This window comes from Chrysemys picta, chromosome 7 (genome assembly GCF_011386835.1).
Source record: "Chrysemys picta bellii isolate R12L10 chromosome 7, ASM1138683v2, whole genome shotgun sequence".
Classification (NCBI taxonomy): domain Eukaryota; kingdom Metazoa; phylum Chordata; order Testudines; family Emydidae; genus Chrysemys; species Chrysemys picta.
In genome coordinates, this window is record NC_088797.1 from 92,691,162 (window position 1) to 92,708,311 (window position 17,150).

Genomic DNA, 17,150 nt, shown 5'->3' on the forward strand with positions numbered 1-17,150 from the left:
CAAATCCTACTCCCATATTCCAGCACAGCCTTTTCCCTCCCTCCCACCATTAGCCCAACTCTTGTACTCCTTTCTAACAGACATCTAATTAATTCTCAGTCCTCACTCCTTTCCCCCCCCACATTATAACTCATTAACATCATCCCCTTTGAACATACACCTCAGTCAGTTTCCTACCTCACTCTCACTGCTGCTCCCTTCTCTTACCTTTAAAGACTGAGACTCAGTAGATCAGTCATCCTCTTAGCTGAACCTCATCAGCACACTCATTGCTTATTTGCTGTTTGAATTTCAGGCCCAGATGCCGCCTGGCACATATACCTTGTACACAGTAGGATGTAGGGCTGCTACTAGCAGGTCAGGTGTCTGTATCAGATATGGAATGGTTACGGAGCTTCCTTCCCAGCCATATACACAGGATATATTCACTATGAGATCCTTTAAGACACTGCCAGGAATGGCTGTTGTGAGCCTAAGCTATGTTACACTTGGCACCAGCTAGTGGCTGAACAGTATAATACAGTTTAGCATTCTATTACATCTTCCACTTTAAGTTTTACATACCTACTATTTCCAAAATTTACTCTGTTATGCTCTCTTTAAAATTCAGTATAGATCAGTCTGTTAAGTGTCTCTGAATCATACTGGTTTTCTAATTACCCGAGCATGTAACAACTGATCTGGCTGTCCATTAGTTGCAACAACTGGCTGTGGTTAGTTTGGAAATTTTGAGACCTTTTCCTGTTCTGCATCTGCCATTGTAGAGTTTCCTTGCTTGATTGTTCTGAGGAACAAACTGCAGATATTGACGGCTTCTGTTGAAATCTCTACTGTCAGCCTCTATCACGTATGATCTGGGCATAATCTGGAGTTCTTCATCTAGTTTGACACAAACACTGTCACCAGATTCTAGACTTGGCAGCTCTCTGAGTGACATCTGTTATAAAAGTGTTTGTAAGGACTTTTTGCCTTTTTATCTGACTTTCCCACTCTGGAGACTAGAAAAGAACGTATGTCAGAACAGTAATTCTGAGTTGTCTTCCCCTTAGGAGTTGTGCTGGACTATATCTAGTAGCTGTTACAGGTATTGATCTGTAACTCAGAAGAGTAAGCGATGGATCGTCTTGCTCTAAGATTTTTTTGACTGTACAGCTTGTGGGTAATGTGGATTGCTAGTAATATCATCAAAGTAATATTTCATTTGGAATAAAAAATTCGGATGCAGTAAATTGTGGTTCGTTGTCCATCACTAATTGTTCTGGAATACCATAGTAAGCAAAAGTACACTTCAGTTTCTCGATAACACTGAAACATGTTATGTGAAAAACAGTCCACGACAATCAGGTAATAATGTGGTCTGAACTTGCATAAATCTGCAGCTAATGTCTTCCAAGAACTGTCTGGTAGAAATGTTTGTATCCTGCATGGTTCAGCATTGTCTCTGAATTTTATTTGTAGTGGATCTCCTTTAAAAGTCCCATATCATCAAATACTCTATTAAATTCTTCCAGCTTTCTCTCTCACACCTTCATGGCTACCACGCCATAGCTGAGAAAGTTTTTGGTCTTTGATCTCATGGATGCTGAATGCAGAGCTTTTGTCTTTGTAAGCTGTTTCTATGAAGAACTGGCCTAGGCAGTTCAGAATACCTCCATGGTTAATCAAGGCTGTGTCTGTTGATTTCAGCTCTGAGACGTGTTGAAGGTGATTATAAATCCCTTCTGAGGTGACAAACACATCTGCTCCTAAGTCAATTTTAAAGTTAATAGTCTTATCACGAATATTAAGTTTAACTCTCCAGGCAGGCTCTGTGTCACCACATGATAGACCCCAGAAGCAATGGCTCTTGATTGTCTGTAGTAATAGTCCATTTCCTGACAGCTTTGGTAAAGCAAACAGCTGCAGAATGTCCATATTTTGTAGATTTATTACATCTTGTGCGTTTGGCTAAACACACCTGTTGGGCTATGTATTTTTCCACATCTGGTACATTTATTTTAAAAGGCTTTGTAATTTGTCTGGAATTTCTTTATAGCCTCATGGCTATGATGGTAACTTTTAGCACTCATGCAATGTCAGTTTACAGATTCTAAACTAATTTCATGTTTTTCAAGTTGCTCCTGTCTTTTATTCTGTTGTTTCACAAGTTCAGACTGCTTTGCTATTTGGATTGCTATGGGTAGAGATCTGTCTTTAACTGAGTTGTTGCAAAAGGTTCTTGTCTCTTAACCCAATAGCCAGCCTGTCTCTGACATTTTCAAATTTTGCTGTCCCAAAATCACAGTGTTCTGACAATGCATGCAAAGCTCTTACAACAGGTTTAGCATTTTCCTTTGTTTTCTGAATTTTCTGGTGAAAACATGCTCTTTCATAACCCACATTTCTCTGAGATATACAGTATACATCAAACATAGAACCCTTTCATAATCATCTTTGTAACTGTCTTCATTAAAGGTAAAGGATTTAAAGATATACTCTGCCTGCTACCCCATCGCATACATTAAAGATACCTGGACATTTCCAGTTTCCTGGTGGCATTTTGTAGCAATGCAAAATCTTGCAAAATACTGCTTTCATGCTGGCCATGCTAAAGGTCTATGGCACACTGAGGCATAGCATATTGATAAGATCCTGAAACTTTTGTTGCTTCCCCCCACCGTTCTGTCTGCAACTTTTGTTGCTGTTTTTCTTGTGTTTCTGTTCTCCTCTGGCATTCGTTTACTTCTGCCATCATATCATGTACAGCTTGTCATATACATTGTAGGACCACTACTAGCAATCAGCTTCTGTACCAGAGCTTCCTTCACAATGAGATACACCACACATTTCACTATAAGATCCTTTAACGCAATGCTTATTTGTTGTGAGTTTAAGATACGTTACACACATAGTGGCAGAAGAGTATAATACAGTTTAGCATTCCATTACACAATCCCATGCAGACTTGTGGTACCAGTATAAAGCTAATTTGAGAAATACAAAACTAAAATGGGTGCCTCTTCTCCTGTAACATGCCTATTTTTGGTAACAGTAACTGAAATATATGAATTGTCTAAAAGAAAATAAAGGGCTAAGGTCTGCTAAGATGTATGCATATGCTTAACTTTACACCCCGTGAGGAACCCCAGTGAAGTTCCTGGGATTCCTGTCTATGTGAACAGTTTAGCACATGCTTAAGTCTTTCCAGCATCAGTGCCTACATCCTATTTTTACTTTAAATAACCTTTAGGTATGTTTGATATAGAAGAAACCATTAGTATGTTGAAATATTTGGTCACACACTTGAAACTGATACCTAGATTTCCTGTATATATGGAGATATACCTATCTCATAGAACTGGAAGGGTCCTTAAAAGGTCATCAAGTCCAGCTCCCTGCCTTCACTAGCAGGACCAAGTACTGATTTTGCCCCAGATCCTTAAGTGGCCCCCTCAAGGATTGAATTCACAACCCTAGGTTTAGCAGGCCAATGCTCAAACCACTGAGCTATCCCTCCCCCCTTATGAATCACTAACTTTTTGTTCTGAGGTTTGTTGAAGGATTTTATTGTGGGGCTACAAATTCAGGCTATGAATTATTCTAGTGGATTTCTCCCTTTATTTAATAGTCCCTCTGATCCAAATTTTCTCTCATTTAGGGTCACCATGTCCTTTTTATAGTTTAAGGGCACTTTAGTTAAGATTTTATGTTGATTGTATATGATTAGGCATTTTGTGTGTGCGTGTGTGTGTGTCCAGTTTTAATTAAAATAATTATACACAGAACACACCTCATAGTTTCACTGGCAATACTTGCTTTTAATTTATGGTGAAAATGAGCAAAACAGCACCAGCAGAAATTTGCTTTATTTTACTTTCCCAAAAGTCTGGTGAAAAGGCAATTTTTCTTCCAATTTATATGCAGAATTTTTCATGCTACTATAGTCATTATTAATTTGGCTAAGATGCTTCTGATTGAAATTGGTTTAATTAGGTTGGTATCTATAGTAAGTAAATATACTTTAATTGCCGGTACCTCAATGACTATGTAGATTTCTGTGCCGTGTTGTTGTAGCCGTGTTGGTCCCAGGATATTAGAGACACAAGGTGGGTGAGGTAATATCTTGTATTGGACCAACATCTGTCGATGAAAAAGATAAGTTTTTGAGCTACACAGAGCTCTTCTGCAGGTCTGGGAAAGATACTCAGAGTGTCTCAGATAAATACAAGGTGGAACAGATTGTTTAGCATAAATAATTAACAAATAATATAAGAGACCATTCAAGGTGAAGTGCCTCTCTAACACCTCTGCAGTCAAAGGACAAAAAAGGGAGGTTAATGGGTTTCAGATTGTTGTAATAAGCCATAAATCCAATGTCTTTATTAAGACCATGATTTTTTACATCTAGCAAAGTTATGAATTTAAGCTCCCAGCCTGACCTTTTGAAGGTGTAGTGCAGATTTCCTTTGAGGATGAGGACAGATGTCAGATACAGAGTGATCATTTTGTGAAAAAAGTATCCACCCTCCCAGAGGTGATTAAATGTTTTTGCCTTTTATTATTTTTCTGTGTGAGTTCATTTGAAAGTGTAATGATTGTATGGTTTCACCTATGTAGTTGTTATTGGGGCATTTAGTGTACAGGATGAGGTATACCACATGTTGTGATAGGTATATATAGGCCCCATGGATCAGCATCTTTCATTGACTAGCTTAGATGGCTCCTTGCCTAGCATGCAGGTTGTTGTGGATCACATTCTTATGCACCTTTCTTTCCCCCATTCATTGTATAGAGAGCCTAGGTGCCTAACTCATATTCTGTGGATTGTGTTGTCCCTGTGATTTTTCTAAAAGTTATTGTATTGCAATGTTCAGTGTCGCAATGCCCGAATCCCTTTGTAGATCTGGGCTTAAATGAATATTTCCTTGTTGCATTAAATAAGCTCAATCCTGCAAGTATCAGAGGGGTAGCCATGTTAGTCTGAATCTGTAAAGAGCAACAGAGGGTCCTGTGGCACCTTTAAGACTAACAGAAGTATTGGGAGCATAAGCTTTCGTGGGTAAGAACCTCACTTCTTCAGATGCATTACTTGCATCTGAAGAAGTGAGGTTCTTACCCACGAAAGCTTATGCTCCCAATACTTCTGTTAGTCTTAAAGGTGCCACAGGACCCTCTGTTGCTCAATCCTGCAGTTATTTCTCAGCTCAAGCATCCAACTGAAGCTAGTTTGGCCTGAGAAAGGACTTCAGGATTGGGATAAATATCAAGAAAGAGTGCTATAACAGAGTATTAAATATCAAAAATACATTGCTTTCGTAACATTACAGTGGTGACATTAATTTTGCAAAGCCAGAACATGAAAACTTCTGAATGACACGACACTACTGATTTTCATTTTCTTTTTTATTGTCTGTTAGCATTATACCCTGGGGTTTATTTATAAGAAATCAAGGTTTTTGAGTATAACTTCCTTTAACCTTCCTATCCTAAAGTCAGATTCCTTCCTTTAAAGGTTACAGAGAACATGTATAGTTTATTCTTAGGATCTGTTCCAGACTCTTGGATGACTCAGTGTTTACACAATGAACCGGAACATTTACGCATCTTTCATGGAACATTTAGGCAGTTTTTATAAAAATACAATATTTACACTTCTGAAACATTCTAGTCTATTGGGAAGTAGATATTTGTGCTACTCCTTAAAACTTTTATAATTTGACTTCTAGCTAGTGTATATTTTTATAAAAGAAGCTGTGTATTCCTGCTATAGTTTAATTTCCATTGTAATCTTCTGTTTTTACAAAAAAATAATTTTCAGAAATATTTACTTTTTGAACAGATGTGTCCTCAACTTTTTTCCTGCCTAAAAATGAGGGGTTTTTTTGCAAGTTTGAAAAAAATCCCTACAGCTGTTTGTAAGCTTTGAGATAGTGGAGAAGTACATTTTTACTTCTCAAACACATCCGCAAAAAGATTAAGCTTTAAACTTGATTTTGGTATAGATGTAGTCCTCATTCAGGATCATTATGTTAACCTAGTTAATGCGGAATGATATAACTACAAATAAAATAAAATATACATCAAATAATTTACTAAAATATGCAAATTATTTATGTTAGAATAAAATCCTTAGCAGAAGAACTATGACATAAGTAATTGCTGCACATGCAGAACTGATAAAGTCAAAATGAACCATTTTTGGTATATACATTTTAAACATTAGTTAGATTTTTGTTATGAACTTTGGCCCTGACCCTATTATGAGATGCAGGTGGGCTGAGCTTAGAGTCCTGCAAGTCCTGCAAAATCAGGGCCAATGGGGAAGAGCTTTAGCGGGTATATGGTCATAGCTCTACTGAAGTCAAACTGAGAACCTGCCCCTTAGTTTTGAAAATCCCTTCCTTGAGCGTATATTTATAGACATACCATGAACTGCTGGAAAGATATGTTTATAAATGAATAACTGATATAACTTTTACTCTTGCATACATATAAATATGTAAATATAGGCCTGAAAAGGTCTCAAGAGCAAGCGTTGCAGGATCAAGCCATCTTACTTCCATGAAATTAACTGCAAACCTCCCTCATTGATTTCAGAGAGATCAAAAGGAACAGATTCACAGTCTAGTTTCTCATAAATAGCCATCGATTATGAAAGACAGAATTTACTGATCCTTTACCAAATGTATTCTGTAGCTGATTTATACAAAATCAAATAAGCTATCCAAACTATTTTAAAAATGCACACACACTATGCCATACATACATGGTTTCACTGCAGTAACTCAAAAAAGGTACTATCACTAAAATTTCTGAGTCATTAGTGATTTTGTATTTCTTCTTTGTGAAAACCAGTAACAAACCAGAGAAGAAAGTAAAAGAAAAACACTTCCCACCAACATTACCTCAAAAAGATAAGTAATGTTTATGTCCATGCTGATTTTTCCCTTTTTATTTGGCAAGCATTTACTTTCTACTTTCTTTCTGGTGCTATAGATACCAGCATGGGTTCATTTTATCTCCTTCTATGATGCACACAATTTAGGGAAACAGCATGTGTTAATTACTACAGATTAGAAGGATAAGACTCACAAATGGACACAAAAATCTTTCGCATGTCCTATAAAATATGTGCTATTTTAAAAAGTTAGCTGAATAAGATATTATTGTTATACTGGGAGGTGTTAAAGACCTGGTTAAAGGAGATGGGTGTTACTATGTACCTTTCATTCAGGTTAAATGGAAGAAAAAATAAAACACACTTTTGTGTGGTGACAGTTGAAACTATAAAGGCCACCACCTAAGGCCTCAGCAGCATGACAAGGCCTGAGTAGAAGCTAAACCATGTGGGCTGAGGGGTTTCCCTGGGGACTGACTGCAAGTCTAATACAAGGGCTGGTGGGTTGATTGTTTGCAGCTATATGCACAAGAGGCAGAAAGCAACTAGAAAGCCAAGTGGAAGTGAGAAGAAAGCAAAAAAAAAAAAAAAAAAAAAACCAATGGTAACTGTGGCCCTGTAAGAAAGCCAAGAGAAATGCCCAAAAGAAACCTAATACTTTCTGGAAAGGTAGGTTTGGATTTCTGAACAAGGAAACAGCCTCCTTTTGTTTGTTCCTATGATATTCAGGAAAGCAGGACAGTGTATTCATTCTTTGTAAATAAATAGAATTGCATGGGGGGGGGGGGGGAAACTGGCTCATATCATCAATTTCTTCTCCTAATGGAAACAACCAAGCCAGGCTCCAAATATTGACCAACCACTTGAGGCAATATGGTTTAAAGGGGGAAACATTATTTAAAGAAAATGTCTGGAACACAGTGGATTTCAGGTAGATCAAATTGTGAGTATAATTCTTTAATTTATTCACCAAAAACATAGTTTCTATTACACTTTTCTGCTAAGTAAAACTGTGTTAATTAAGATGAAAAGTGTCATATTTCATGGCTGTAATGTCACAGCAATGAACTGTAACTTTTTGATAACACTAAACCATAAAATAATACTTTATTATTACTGAGTTCATGTGAACAGGTTCCACTTGAAAATTTGAATCAGAAGAATTGCCATTGTGTTTTTTAACAAGAGCTTTTTACAATCCATTTAGTAACAAAAGCTATTACAAATGAAATCTGCTGAGGATGCCTTCATACCTTCATCTTGGGGATTTAAAGTAAAGTTTCCTTCATTTAAAAAAATGAGGATTGATATAGCTTAAAACACCATGTTCTACATATTTCATTAAAAATAAAAAAACCTGAAAAACTAGAATTTTACTTGCGTTGAGCTTGAGATAAAAGTGGGAAATGAATTTGATGACACTTGTGCAAATATCTTGTCTCAGGCTATAAATGATGAACATGTAGAAACATCTGCAAGAATGCTAAATATCAACTTTTAAAGAAAAATATATTTGCCAGCTTTTAGTATCATCCTCAATAAGAACAAATACACAGTGCACCACAGTGTAATGGGCTGCAAGAAAGAAGCTCAGAAACAGTGTGAAAAAGCTCTTCTCAATTTCTCTCTCACACTGCTGGCCTTCAAATTAAAGCTGGGCAGGCTCTGTAAAACGTGCATCCAAATTAATCTTGACAATCTTCTTGAAAAGCTCTATTAAAGCACAAAGCTTAAGAGCTTAACATGTATATAGCTTCTGCTTTGAAAAAGAATCAAAAAGCCCTAACTTCAAAACTGATCTTACATCCATCTACTTTTGTAATCCAGTCGAGCAACATTTAACATCTGGGTTCATGATTTTAGAAAAATCTTCAATATGGTGACAATAAGTTAGAGATTTTGTGTTCTGTCTCAAGTAAAGTTTTGTAACGATGGTAACATTCCAAGCATGGGGAAAACCTTATGAAGGAGATGAAGCCTCATGAGGCATAATGAAACAAAGAGATGAATGATACAGTGTTTGTAGAAAGAAAGGACAGAAATATGAGAACTGAAAAGGTTGAGAGACATTGTAAATGTTTATACAATAAAAAGATTTGAAAAGCAGAGAGTTAATTCCCAAAACAAGTGAATTATTGAGAATTTTGATGGTTGGTAGGTAGAGCTACACACCCACTAAATCAGAAAGAGAACCAAGAATATGGGGGAATGAAACAACCTACTGGCTAGGCTTGCAGGCAGTTTTTAGGAAACTGGCAACTCCCAGTGTACTCTCAATTCCCTACTGCTATATATTTTGTCCTACTTGGAAGTTGTTTAGGCCAGTTCATGGGTTTTTGATTCCCAGTCGAAGATATCTATGTGGGAGATTTTTCAAAGGCACAAATAGCAGTTTGGTACTTTACCACCACTGACTTTCAGAAGGAGTTAGGTGCCTAGCTGCCATTTGTGGCTCTGAAAATATCCCCCCCCCCCCCCCGCTGCCATGAGTTTATTTACAATATTAATCTCTCAGTTATGTCACTCCCTGTCCTTTGTGGAACTGTCCCACCTCAAATGTATTGTGAAACTGAGGCATTCTGAACAAACTGTCAAATTTCTATACCTTCCCACTGTGACAACTTTCCCTGTTTGTCTAAAATCTGCTTCAGTTATCAGTTATGGATCTTTGTCATTGTCTGTGCCTCCTTAATTTGCCCCCTCTCCGCCTCACGTTATAATACAGTCTTTAACTACATCATTACATAGTATTTTTTCCCACAGGATCCCTCCTTCTTCCAGAGTCCTCGTTTGAATTTTCCAGAATCAATTATATTTTTGAAAGAAAGGGTAAATGTATTTTGTATGGTTTTATAATTGTACACTTAAAAAAAAAAGAAAATATGTGAAACGTAGGTCAGAAACAAAGTAAATTAACCACATAAAACTGTATAATATAAAGCATTAGTGATCTCAACGTTAGCAAGTACTAAGAACATAAGAACATAAGAAAGGCCATACTGGGTCAGACCAAAGGTCCATCTAGCCCAGTATCCTGTCTACCGACAGTGGCCAATGTCAGGTGCCCCAGAGGGAGTGAACCTAACAGGCAATGATCAAGTGATCTCTCTCCTGCCATCCATCTCCATTCTCTGACAGACAGAGGCTAGGGACACCATTCCTTACCCATCCTGGCTAATAGCCATTAATGGACTTAACCACCATGAATTTATCCAGTTCTCTTTTAAACTCTGTTATAGTCCTAGCCTTCACAACCTTCTCAGGTAAGGAGTTCAGTATCATGAAGTATGTATCTTGGTAGATATATGTTTCATCTTAGAACAAAAGAAAACAAAAGTAGAGTAGAGATGATAATTTGTTAATAAAAATATCTAATTCATCTGAGACAATGTTCAGTATTTATTGCAGTAATTTTTACTGTTTGGAACACTTCTGTACCATATAGTGCATTTAATCAAAAGGGTCTTTAAAGAACAGAGATATAATATAATTATGGTTTGGAAATACCTTGTAAATAAATTTAATCATAAAATTACTGAAATAGTCATGATTACTTCTGAAAGCAAACTGAAAAAAATCAAAAATAACAATGATATAAAATTCATTTATTTTTGAAAGAGGCCAAATCCGAGAGTCCCTACTCACCCAAAACTTTATGAGGAGAGAAATGGTGATTCCACCATGTATTTACTCAGCACCTCAGTCATAGCATCCACTCTCTCACCAGCTCCTGATATGTGACACACAGTGTCAGGGATCAGGATTGGAATGGAAATGATTCAGTAGCACTAAAGTCTATGGGAAAGGTTGTTGTCTGGGAAAAACATGTGATGAAGTAGTTAGTGATTAAATTGCTACCTGTAATTGCACACTGACCTCAAGTGGTAATTTTTCCAGAAAAAGAACTGCAGTGTTTGGCCTTTTAAAACTTATTTCATCAACATAAAACTGACTTTATTCTTTATTGCCATAATATATTTAGTTATTTGGGAATTATGCATTACTAAAGTAAGGCAGATTTATGATGCTTTGAGATGGCTCCAGGAACTGAATAACATTTGTAAGATTAAATTCAGGTTTGAAGGAGAAAACATCACTTTATGACTCCTTTATGTTAGTCAACTGACCCATTCCCCATAGAAGCCTATACAACAAAACTTTGTTTCACTTGCTTTTGCATCTGTTCGACAGAGGAACAAAAATGCACTTTAAATTGAATGATTTCCTAAACAGCATATAAACTAGATTTTTTTTCTACTGGGAAGTTATAATTCATTTGTCTGACATGTATTTTCTTTAATGAGGTCGTTTTGAATGATTCTCATAAATGTTCAGTCTTTTAAAATGCAAACTGTGTTTTGGTGCAGTTCTGATGTGGTCCTCTTTGCAAATGATGATGCAAACTAATAACTTACAATTAGAAGAAATGAACAGTAATGAGACTACTATCTCCAGTGTTCCTCCTTTTTTTCTGTATAATATGGCGTATAGGTGGTTTAACAACACATTAGAAGAGAGGAGAAGAGGAGACAATCAATACACTGCACTCACCAAAAGCCATAAGTGAGGACAGGAGTTTTAATGTATTTTTCAAAAAGTAAACATGTGCCATACCTTTTTAAAAATTCCATATACTCAGTATGCTTGATGAGGCCTGTCCTCATCATTATTGTTTGAAAACATTGCCGATCAATAGCCCAAAGTTTCACATTTACGAGAGCTGGAAAAAACAAGACAAGGGGAAAATTTAATTAGCAAATCTCAAATGTGAAAAACCTTTTGTGAACTGCAGAGGAAATTAATTATTCATGAGAACATGGAAATTACTAGCTTTTACAAACTTAAACTATTAACATAAAAATAATCTACTGGGCAATGGACTGAACAGGCATGATCCAAAAATAGATCTAATTTTACTCAAAGATCTCATCATGGTATGTGGGTTTTTGGGAAAATGCCTTAGGAAGAACTGTGCTATCGGAAAGTGTTGGAGTAAATGCACATAGGAAGTTTTTACCGTATATGGTGAATGAAAGGAACAAAAAGGACTCTATTAATCACTACAATAAGTTATGTCATATACACAATTACTGATACCACATGATTTGAGAATTGTTTTAGACATATCCATGATTTAGAGGGAACAAAGTTAAGTAGGATTTGATCCTACTGCCATCAAAGTAAATGGTCAAATTTCCACTGGCGTAAAAGGGTTTTTCAAGAACCCTGTCCTACTACATCTTCATGTAAGAACACCTTTAAAGGGGATGGGGAAACCTGCTTTAATGAGGATTTACCCCCAAAACTTTGGTTTCAGTGTCCATGACAAATTCCAGTATTTCTCTGTTATAGATTATTAAAACACATCATATACGTTATAGCAGAAGTTCCCAACTGGGAAAGAGGAACACTTGTGGTCCACAAAGCACTTTCATTCATCCACAGAGAGCTAGCTGGTCTCATGGTGCTGACTCTCTTTCCTATTCTCATCTGTCAAATTGCATTATGAGACAGCTAAAACTGAATTAAATATTTTTCTTCAGAGGCAAATGCTGTAGTTGCCACAGGGATGTCTCACAATCATAAAGGAGAGGGAAGAAGGTCTACACAACTTCAAATAGGAGCTGAGGTGTCTGTATAATGGCCATGAGACAACCTCTGTATTAAGAAGCACCTATCGTATGCTATTGTTAAAATCCCTCATGTAGACAGATTAAATGACCATCTGTAGAAATTATTTGTGAAAGATTAACAGTGACTTCAGAAAATGTTCACTACAATGAAAAGTATTACTGCTGTTGCATGTTCAGACAATTGTACTGTCTTATGAAATAGGAGTGCTCAATGTGAGAGAGGAAAAGAAGTTGTCATATTAAAGTTGTATTCTCACTTGAAGTGAAAGCACAGATGCAGGCTCCAAAATGGTCCTGTGAGAGTATCAACTCTGACTTGGTTTAGACAATATATTCAAATTTAATTTTACATACATTAACTTAGAAACTTGGCTATACAAAAATTTCTAATGGTGCTGCACTTAAATAAGAATACATAGAGAAGCAGATTTCCTTTTTAAAGAGAACCACTTCTACTTTTGCTTTTGGGAAGTAACTCAAGCAAACTTCATATCCAGTAGAGATAGACTATGGGAAATGGAATTAGGCATAATGAATTCACAAATATTCTTGTGAATAAAAGCCATCAAATCACTTAGCAGATATTCACATCTCCTTTAATTCATAAACATTCATATTTGTAAGTTTTATCAACTATAACATTTGCAGAAAGCAAAAGCATCACAAATACCAGCTCAAATATTTATGAGAAAATACATACCTGCAGTGCTGTAGTGGCCATGTTGAATTTTTTTATTATTTTCACATTAGATTAGATTAGTATATAGGACAAAATTAGAAAATCCAACACACAAAATGAGATTAAACTAACTAGAGTCATAAAGGGTAACAAGAAAACATTCTACAAATATATTAGAAACAAGAGGAAGACCAAAGACAGGGTAGGCCTGTTACTCAATGTGGGGGGGGAGAGGGATGACAATATCAGAAAATGTGGAAATGGCAGAAGTGCTAACAGACTTTTTTGTTTCAGTTTTCACCAAAAAGGTTAGTAATGATTGAACGTCTAAAATAGTGAATGCCAGTGAAAATGAGAGAGGATCAGAGGCTAAAATAGGGAAAGAATAAGTTAAAAATTACTTTGACAAGTGAGATGTCTTCAAGTCACCAGTGGCTGATGAAATACATCCTAGAATACTCAAGGAGCTGACTGAGGAGATATCTGAACCATTAGTGATTATCTTCGAGAAGTCAGGAAGACAGGAGAGATTTCAGAGGACTGGAAAAGGGCAAATATAGTGCCAATCTATAAAAATGAAAATAAGGACAACCTGGGGAATTACAGGACAGTCATCTTAACTTCAGTACCCGGAAAGATAACATAGCAAATAATTAAGCAATCAATTTGCAAACACTTAGAAGATAATAAGGTGATAAGTAAGAGTCAGCATGGATTTGTCAAGAACAAATCATGTCAAATCAACCTAATAGCTTTCTTTGACAGGGTAACAAGCCTTTGGGGGGGTGGGGGGTCTAAGTGGTGGATATGGTATATATTGACTTTAGTAAGGCTTTTGATACTGTCTTCCATGACCTTCTCATAAACAAACTAGAGAAATACAATCTAGATGGAGCTACTTTAAAATGGGTGCATAACTGGTTAGAAAACCATTCACAGAGAGTAATCATCAGTGGTTTCCCAGTCAAGGTGGAAGGGCATATCGAGTGGGGTCCTGCAGGGATCAGTTCTGGCTCTGGTTCTGTTCAATATCTTCATCAATGATTTAGATAATGGCATAGAGAGTATAATTATAAAGTTTGCGGAAATACCAAGATGGGAGGGGATGAAAGTGCTTTGGAAGATAGGATTAAAATTCAGAATAATCTGGACAAACTGGAGAAATAGTCTGAAATAAATAGAATGAAATTCAATAAGGACAAATGCAAATTACTCCACTTAGGAAGGAACAATCAGTTGCACACATACAAAATGAGAAAAGACAGCCTAGAAAAGAATATTGCAGAAAGGATATGGGGGTCATAGTGGATCACAAGCTAAATATGAGTGAACAATGTAACACTGTTCATAAAAAAAAAAGCATCATTCTGGGATGTATTGGAAGCAAGACACAAGAAGTTATTCTCCCACTCTACTCCGTGGTGCTTAGGACTCAAATGGAGTATTATGTCTAGTTCTGGGTGCTAAATTTCAGGAAAGATGTAAACAAATTAAAGAAAGTCCAGAGAAGAGCAACAACAATGATTAAAGATTTAGAAAGCATGAGCTATGAGGGAAGATTGAAAAAATTGGGTTTGTTTAGCCTGGAGAAGAGAAGACTGAGGGGGGACATGATAATGGCTTTCAAGTACATAAAAGGTTGTTACAAGGAGGAGGAACATAAATTGTTCTCGTTAACCTCTGAGGATAGAACTAGAAGCAATGGGCTTAAATTGCGGCAAAGGCGGTTTAGGATGGATATTTAGGAAAAACTTCCTAACTGTCAGAGTGGTTAAGCACCGGAATAAATTGCCTAGGGAAGTTGTGGAATCTCTGTCATTAACTAACTTGCTCTTAAAAATCTCCAGACATCTGTTAGGGATGGTCTAGATGGTCCATGAGTGCAGGGGACTAGACTAGATGAGGTCCCTTCCAGTCCTACGATTCTATGATTCTAGATTAATTCAACAGGTATGGAGGTGTGCAGGTAATCTGTGATCAGTAAAAGGGGCTCAAGCCTTCATATAAAGGATAGGTTATCTAAACATCATGAGGGAGAAAACACTGAATGTGTCTTCAAAAATCAATTGAATCTCATCTGGCATCACACGCTATGTACCTTCATCATAATTATACAGTTATTGCATGATGTCATTACAGAGCAGAGTTAAGGTTGTTTGGGTGCCTTAATTGTGCACTTCCCTATCTTAACATTTTGGATTTCTTTTAAGTTTAAGCTTAACTCTGAATTTCCTTAGTTAATAATGCTTTGATTTTGAGATAATTATAATATCTCTAATATATTTTATGTACTCTCGACCATAATTCCATTTTTATTTATTTTTATCTGGGAGTTCTCAAAATAAGTTCCTATGTACTCCAAATTCCCAATTCTAGTCAAATTTAATTGAGAATGTGATTCGCCTTTCTGCTAGGCATAATTTCTTTTGGAAAATTGTCAACATCAATAAGAATATAAATAAGAATATAAAGAGACAGTAAAGAATTATAGTGAACTGAATATTGAGACATTCTGAAGGCAACAGATATTGCCAAAACCATATGAGTCAGAGTCCAAGAATGAAAATAAAATATTAATGTGAACAAGAAGAGAGTATGCTCACTCATGATTTTGTAAGTGCATAGTTCTGTGGATCTCATCTACAGAGGTGCAGAGCATCCACAATTCCTATGACTTCTGAAAATAAAGCCCTGCATGTTTAGGGTGACCAAATGTCCCTGAAAGCCAGTAATGCTCAAGGATTACACATTAAAACACTTTAGACACATGCAAAATAAAACAATTAAAGTCTCATGTAGACAAGGAAGCAATTGTTTCATCTGTTAATAGTTATTAACAAATACAATAAAATTCTTGTGTAATTGTCATTTACACAGTCTGAATTAATCCAACTCAAATATAGGTCTTTACATCAGCCTGTATTTTATATGTGTGTACCCTACATCATGTCAATAGTAGTGGCTGACTCATCACATTGTGGTCAAAAGGGAAGAGAAAATGGAAACTGCTGGTAACAAATGAAATTGCTGGGACTTCGGGCTTGTCTATAAGAGCATATAGATTGTAGATTTGGGGTTTGAATCAAAGCACACTAATGAACTGTTAGGGTGCATCAGCAAGTTCCACAGGGACAGTTAGTATGCAGCAGACTATTGCATGGTAGAGTCACATCCCAGCTTCATGTGATCTAAATGTTCATGTAGACCAGCCCTTAATTCTTGGCAGATATGAGCTAGTGTTACAATTTCCAGTGCATTGTTGAAAATCAGCTATGTACAATTTTTAAAAAATATCATCACTCTTTTTGGATGAAAAGTACATTTGTGCATCATCTGATTATTTAGACCCTGAAATTCCCTTATAAGTTAATAAGCAATGAATATTTAAATCGTCAATCTTTACATTTAATATCTTCAATATTTAAAACTTCAATCAATCTATAGTGATGAGAGCTCTTCAACATACAGATATAATTGAATATACTTCCATTTTTATTTTGTTAGAATGTCTGTTATGTTAGTACTGTGACCATTATTTATTTATTTATTTGTTTATTTATTATGATGTCCTAATCCAGGGGTCAGCAACCTTTCAGAAGTGGTGTGCCGAGTCTTCATTTATTCACTCTAATTTAAGGTTTCGTTTTCCAGTAATACATTTTAACGTTTTTAGAAGGTCTCTTTCTATAAGTCTATAATATAGAACTAAACTATTGTTGTATGTAAAGTAAATAAGGTTTTTAAAATGTTTAAGAAGCTTCATTTAAAATTAAATTAAAATGCAGAGCCCCCCGAACTGGTGCCAGGACCCGGGCAGTGTGAGTGCCACTGAAAATCAGCTTGTGTGCTGCCTTTGGCACACGTGCCATAGGTTGCCTACCCCTATCCTAATCAATAGGAATGACATTCACTTGTTACAATGGTTAATTAAAAAATGTGTTATCTCTATAATGAAACCACT

At 36.2% G+C, this 17,150-nt stretch overlaps 1 protein-coding gene across 6 annotated transcripts in view; it reads right to left on the reverse strand.

Moving 5' to 3' along the window:
* The window catches only part of PRKG1 (protein kinase cGMP-dependent 1), an 887,331-nt gene that overhangs the window by 290,558 nt on the left and 579,623 nt on the right, over positions 1-17,150 (reverse strand). For all 6 annotated transcript variants that reach the window (XM_005292477.5, XM_065552028.1, XM_065552030.1 and 3 more), the window contains one exon: positions 11,492-11,597. In XM_005292477.5, the coding sequence (XP_005292534.2) occupies positions 11,492-11,597 (106 nt within the window). The remainder of the gene's footprint in view (positions 1-11,491; positions 11,598-17,150) is intronic.